This window comes from Geospiza fortis, unplaced genomic scaffold (genome assembly GCF_000277835.1).
Source record: "Geospiza fortis unplaced genomic scaffold, GeoFor_1.0 scaffold172, whole genome shotgun sequence".
NCBI lineage: Eukaryota > Metazoa > Chordata > Aves > Passeriformes > Thraupidae > Geospiza > Geospiza fortis.
Window position 1 is genome coordinate 4203932 of NW_005054309.1, and position 6932 is coordinate 4210863.

A 6932-nucleotide genomic window follows, 5' to 3' on the forward strand; every position below is an offset into this window, starting at 1 on the left:
GGAAGAGCTCAGCTGTAGGTGCTCTGAGTTCAAAGCCTTGCTGGGTCTGGTTACTCGAGATTCCTGTGGAACACCTCTTGCACAATGTCCAGCTTCACTCTGTGGGGCTGACCTGCTCCTGGCCAGAGGGAGCTGCGGGCAGACAGGCTGGCTGTGGTCATGGCTGCAGGCAAAGCCTCTCAGCACTGCCTGTGCTGGCTGCTGAGGCACGTTGGAAGCTGGGAGAAGGGAACAGGGAAGTGTCTGCTATCAGCTTGTCCTGCTCCTCAACACTTTGTCTAAAAGTTTTTGTTACTGGCCATGGTGAAGGATGGTGTGTTGAGCTGAGTGTACTTTGGTTCAGATCTGCTGTGTCTGTTCCTGTCAAGAGCACATAAAAAGGAAGGTCTAAACAATATTATTAATACCCCAATTAACTAGGGTGAAAACAAGATTGGGTATCAACTGCCAGTGGAGTATGGATGCTCAGAGAAATGCTGAACTATCTGCCTAGGCTGGATATGACAGGCTGGAAAATGTTGTATATAATCACTTTGGTGTTTTAGTCAAAGAAATGCTGATGTCTGGAGAAGAAATTTTGGCATCGTGCACTCCACCAGAGCAGAGATCCCTGGGGCAGCCATCCCAGAGCTGGCACCAAAGTGTATCTAAGTCCACACTCAAAGCACCCTGCATCTCCCACCCTTGGGTCAGCATTAGCCATCCTGGTTTGCACAGCCAAGTTCATATTCCTTGGGATGGGCACAACTTCAGCAAATCTCATAGTGAAAAGTGTCTTTACTCCTGAGCAGACTTAGAGAAAAGGCAGGATGCTAAATAAGGAAACATTTAAAAAATTATGTAGCCTTCACTTTCTCCAAGCTGGTTTGCACTGGTAAAGCTGGAAGCTTGGAGAATATTTTCAGGCATTCACACATTTAAATTTTAGAAATGACAAATGTGAACTCCAAACCATTCATGCTTGTTTTTCAATGTATTTCAGGTCAGTCATCACAGAACAAGCAGTTCAGTGTCTAAAATGATCCAAACCTCATCTGTAGATGCACACCCCATTCCAGCCATCATGCTCATTTCTCTGTGTTTTTTAGCTGTACTTGGACACTAGTTGGTTGCTAAAATAATAATTGGCATGGCTCTTTTCTGAAGTATTAAAATTGGTGCAATTGGAATTGCTTTGAAAATATGTTCATAATAACACTTTCTGTGCCTTTCACCTTGTTGAGCGTATTTTTTCTCTCTGTTTTAGAGGAGAAACCTTTCTTTTCTTTACCCTTTTCCAGCTGCTGCTTTGCTTTGAACATCTTTTACCCCCAGTGCTTATTAACCTCTAACCCTGCCCTGCCTTGCATCTGTCTGTTCTCCCAGATCCAGAGTCTAAGGACAGAGAAGTTACCCGTCGCTTTTCCCTAGCCTCCTCCATCAGCACCACAGCCAATGCTTCTGCTGTCACCAAAGGTACTGTCCTGCTGCTTGCTTAGCTCCCCCCCTCCCTGCCTGCTGCCTGGCACATTCACTGCCAAATGCTGCTCAGAGGGAGCACCTCAGGCTCAGTTTTTACTGAGCAGGAGGTTCCAGTAGAAGAAGAGTGAGCACCAGAGTAACACGTGCAGGGAGGCAGGCCAGGACATTTTGAATGTGTATTGAGGTGTGCTGTCAGCGCACAGAGTGACTCTTCGCAGTTTCTCCACTGTAGGCTTCAAAAAGTGTTGCTGGTGTCCATGGAAATTGGATTAATTTTTGGCTGATGTGGGGTTAGGTTTCCACTAGCACTGTGGGCACATATGCCTGCATATCAGGGATAATTTTGATAACAGAACATATGGTCTTACATGGAATTCTGAATATACTACCTTTTGGCAGCTCCTGGAATGGACTGGAGGAACTGATTTCCAAGGTTAAGATTTTCAGGGCAATTCAAAAAAATCAAAATAGAAGGAAAAATGGCAGAATTAATTTGGATAAAAATCTTTGCTCTGTAGTTGTCAGGAAGAAAGTTGCTCAGTATCTGTTGCCTTCTCAACAGCTGTGAAGGATATGAGCTACATCCTTGGCTCCAAGGAGGCTGGCAGGGAATGAGGGCATGGTGGGGTTCATGGGCAGAGGAAGGATGTGATAGTCTCACTACCTACAAATGTTTCTTTGACAGCACCTTTAGACCACAGCACCAGAACATCCTCACATGGAAGTGACGGGCATAGCACATGAGAAGAGGTTATTACAGCTTTTTGCCCTCAGCAACAACTCAGAAATACACGATCAGTTGCTAAATTATGGGAAGACTGAGTCATTTCCTAATGATTCTTTTCAAAGCTGAGGAACATAATGAAGCACATATCTACAAAGAAAATGGGCAACCAAGGGTTGTTCTTTAGTGTGGTGTATCAAAGACATCATGTGTGAATTGCAATGAAAGTTAAAATTTGTTACAGTTTAATATCAAAAAGTCCTATCCTAGACTCCTGTCTGCCAAAAGACTGTTGGCAATCTCTTAGGATACTGAGAAAGCCACTTCTGCAATGATTTTCAAAGCTAGAAAACAGAATCAATGCTTTTCAATTAAGTGTTTTAGTTACAGCATCTACTTAAAGAAAATATTTCAGATGACAGAAGAACTGAAGCCTGAGTCTTGTCTCAGCATCAGCCCAGATGCAGACCTAGCCAGGGTGCTGTGGTCATCACTTCTGGCCACAGCTGCTGCTGTGTCTGATCCTCACTCCTGGCAGTTCAGCTCCCCCCACATCTGCAGTCGGGGCACAGGAGAGGGGCTGCGCACGGACCTGTGGCTGGTGTCCCCCTCTTCTGAGGGTCAGAAATGTTGGCTTTGAGGGCTGTGCCCTGCCAGGCTCAGGGCTGCAGGCGGGGACTGCGGGTCTGCTGCCTTAGTGCCATCTCCTGGGCAAAAGTGAGAGGCAACGTCTGTGAGACCTCAAGGGAAGCAGATTCTTTTGCTGTGATGTCTCAATGTCTTTTGACAAAAGGGTTTCTTCCCTATCCACTTCACAGAAGTGTGTATCTCCACCACCCAGAACCCAGGGGTTGGTCATTCTTCTGGGTGAAATTGCAAATGTTAGGTAGGTAGTGTTTTCAGGTGGTAGGAAAGCAAGTTTCTCCTTTAACAATATTTACAGCCTTGTGACTCTATAAACTCCACACAGGTCCCCTTGTTCCTGCAGTTAAAGTCAAGAGACATGAAATAAAGAGTGACCCAACTCCCCTGGGGTTTGAAGGTAGGAGTATTTCCATCCTGCATGAAAACCTCGTTTGATATTATTCACTGAATTCACATCTCATCACAGCTGGTGGGTGACACTGGAGTTCATTAGGGGGTTGGGTTCAGTTTATCTGCATAACTGGGATAAAGACAGCTTGTTACTCCCTTGCCTGTCCCCTGCACTCATATTCACCTAGGCATGGGCCTGAATTAAGCGCCCAGTTCCCTGCCTGTTTTGGGAAGTAAAGCTCTAGGCTGTCACCTGGATCTGGATTTTCTGCCTGGCTCTGCCTCCCTCCATAGGGAGCAGCAGCAGGGAGTCAAGGGGCTCCTTTTCACCTTCACCTGCAGTCTGGCCACTTGCATCCCTCTTCCCTTTGGTGTCTATTCTTAATGAGAGAAGCAGGAGCCATGTGCATGAAGCCTCCCACAGGGGAGGCTAGACTGTGCATTAATAGCAATTTCAAGTGCAGTGTTTTATTTCAGACAAGCAGAATTTCCACCAGTTTTTTGCAGCAGATTCATAAATTACTGTTTAATAAACAGTACCAAAGAGTTAAATTGGGATGCTGTCCTCAGCCACTGGAAGATCACCAGCTTCCATTGTCAGCCTTCCCCTGACTATTTGCCTTAGGGGGACACAAGGATCCAGGTACCTCTGCTGTAAGACAGGCAGGAGAAAGATGTGGGCTGAGGATTCCTTTCATTATGTTGTTCTGCACAAAACCTTGGTAGGAAGAGCCAGTGAACAGGTCAGTGATGGAACTGGTGAAATATCAGAGCTATCTCCTATGGCACTCCCAGCAGAAGAGGAACAGAGAAGTTGTAAGAAACAATTCAGAGACAGCAGAAGTCGTTTTGCTGCTTGCAGAATATTTCCTTTTGCCAGTGAACCCTGGCACTATGTTTAGAACCATCCTGGCACCCAGCAGCACCCAAAGTGTGGGGTTTATGCCTTGTTTCCCTCACTGACAGATGCCCTGATCTCAGCATCCCCTGTGGCTGCAGGGGCAGGGGGGATTTCAAGGTGCAGGAACTATCTGCAGCATAGAACTGACTTACTCCTCACAGGTTAAAAACAAGGTACTGCTGCACAGCATCCCTCACCAGACTGAGTATCTCTAAGTAGGAAACAATGGACATTATCACCCCTTTGCCAGAAGATATTGCTGCTACTGACAGGGCTCTGAGTGAGGTAATAACACAAGGGATTTCTTCCCCCCCCCAATTCTGTTGCATTCATCGAGGGTGAAATCATTAATTCTGGTCTCCCTGGTCCCCTTTTGCTGCTGAATGGATTAGGATCAAAACCATAAATTATCACCTACAAAATGATTTTAAAAGCTGCTAGGAAAATATATTAAAAATGGGCAAGGAAGCTGTAATGAAATAGAACACTGCACTGTTCACTCAGCAATTGTCTTCCTTAATTAACATCAATACTTCTGTTTGATTCATTGCGCTGTTCTCTGTCCTTCTCAGACTTACAGTTTTTCTGTGGAATGCTGCTGTCCTTTCACTCATTTGTGCTGGTCATGTGTCTCCTCTTTTATAACTGTTGGACCCCAGTCCACCTGTTTGTTAAAGAGACTGTCAGTTGCAGAGGTGATGCAGGAATTCACTTTGTACTGGTTGTCTGGTCACTGTTTCACCTTGAAGACACAAATTGTACTTCCTGTCACAGATGCTTTTGAGAACACCATTTTGGCCCAGACTAAATGTAATGCCGGTCCCACCACAAGATCCGTACCTAGATCTGCTTCACAGACAGGTAAACAAAATTAAAGTATTTGTAAACTCAATTTGAGAATGCAAACTAAATTTATGATAATATTTACTTTCTTTATTATAAGGAGAGTTTTCTCTTTTGGTGAATATTATTTCCCACCAAAACAATGCAAGAAAAAGCTTGAATCATTAGCTTAGAAACAATACCCTAGATTCTGGTTTTCTGAGGTCAGGCTGAAAATAATTATTTTAATTGAAAGCAAGAGAGCTCAGAATTTGATCTGTCTTATTTTATAAGAATTAAGCATGAGAAACAAGCTGATTCTTAGTCTCTGAAATTAGAATAAGGATTTGTATGGAAGAGGGAGGCTGATGCATGCATTTGTAAGGATTCTTGATGGTGAGGTTTCTAACAGGGGCAAAAGACTGTGGAAGCTTTGTCTAATGGAGTAGAGGGATATCTTTTTCTCTTGGTGTTTGTAGTCCAGCCTGTGAATTTGAGCTAAAATTGCAGTAGCAGTTTGAAGTTAATTAGAATCAATGTATTCTTGTATGTTTAGACCTTTGCTAATATAGCTGATGTGAATAAACTGGTACAGGACAGTGTCACTTCAGAGGCTGCTTTACATCTTTAAAAGCACAGATGACCAGACCATACCTGTGGAGGGATAGCTGGGGATGCAGCTGTGCTGGAAGAAGGTCCCCTTGTCCCTTGGAACTGGGTTGCAGTTGGAGCAGACAGTCCCTGGGTGGCAGAAGGGGCTGCAGAGCTTCATGAGCATTAGTTGCACCAACCAGTGCTTATAGCAGGGAGGGTGTGCATGGGGAGGGATTAAATAAACCAATTAATAAACTTATTTCTCCCAGATAAGGTCACTTTTCTGTTTACTGCCTGAACTGCCTGGCTTGGGTTTTGTACTGCCTCAGGCCAGGGTTTGGTGTGGGTTGAGAGTGCTGGGATGTGCATAATCCCACTGTGAGAGCATCTGTCTCCATGCCTTGAGGTCAGAGCAATGGCCCACAGGATGTAAAGAACTTGGTTCAGCATCTGCTCAGCCCAAGTCCCTGTGAATCAGCTCATGCCCAGCAGGTACACTAATTTGGAAGGCACATGGTTGGTAAATTGACTGACTCTATTCAGCTTGTATCTGTCAGGGCTACAGAACTATTTGGTAGATGCAAGGTCTGTTGTTTCCTCTGAGCTGGACTGTAGTCATCCCCATCCACACCAGAAAAGGGACAGGCATCAAGTGCAGGAAAGTGCAGATGATGGTTGCCACCTGCACAAAAGAGCCTGAGCTACTTTTGCACCATGGGAGCCTCAGGCAGACTGGTCTCATAAGGCTCAGCCTTAGTTTCCCTCAGGACACATCCTATGGACATGCCTTTTTGGGTGAAGAGAGTCTGGCTGTTGAGCTTGGGCTGGAAATCTCTCACTGAGTCCATTCCACTGGGTTGGGGGGGTTCTAGTGCAAATCATGCAGTAAGACAGGTAACAGCACAAATGTGACTGAGATCTCTCCTCACCCCCTGGTTGTCTTTGTGCCTTCCTGTTTACTCTGTCCCTTCCCTGCACTTGCAGCCTGCTCCAAGGTACAATCTTGTAAATTGCTCAGGTGGTAATATCACCTTGGGGTGAGATGGAGATAAGAAGTCAACCAAAATTCCATGGCTTTGTACTTAAACATGTGGAGGTAAGCTGGAAACTAAATCATCATGGCCCTCTGAAATTCATGTCAGCACAAGTTATCATTTGCTCTGCAGGAAGATTCCTGTTCCTTGTTTTTTGTACCTCCTGAGCTGAAGGGATTGAGCAATGCTGAGCACTGGCAGTATCCATGGGTGTGAGCACTGCAGCCACACATGCTGCTCTCACACCAGGGACAGCGAGTGGTGCAGGCTTTTAGAGACAAAATAATGGCTGTGACATAATTTTATGGCAAAACCATGGAATAAGCTATAAAAAAGTACCAGCAATTCGGTAAGTGGAAGA

The 6932-nt window shown here is 45.1% G+C and overlaps 1 protein-coding gene across 1 annotated transcript in view; it reads left to right on the plus strand.

The window, feature by feature from the left end:
- Nucleotides 1-6932, plus strand: part of MCF2L2 (MCF.2 cell line derived transforming sequence-like 2) — a 130645-nt gene that overhangs the window by 117616 nt on the left and 6097 nt on the right. Inside the window, exons 28-30 of the mRNA XM_031055432.1 lie at nt 1366-1455; nt 3156-3227; nt 4896-4982. Of these exons, the coding sequence (XP_030911292.1) occupies nt 1366-1455; nt 3156-3227; nt 4896-4982 (249 nt within the window). The remainder of the gene's footprint in view (nt 1-1365; nt 1456-3155; nt 3228-4895; nt 4983-6932) is intronic.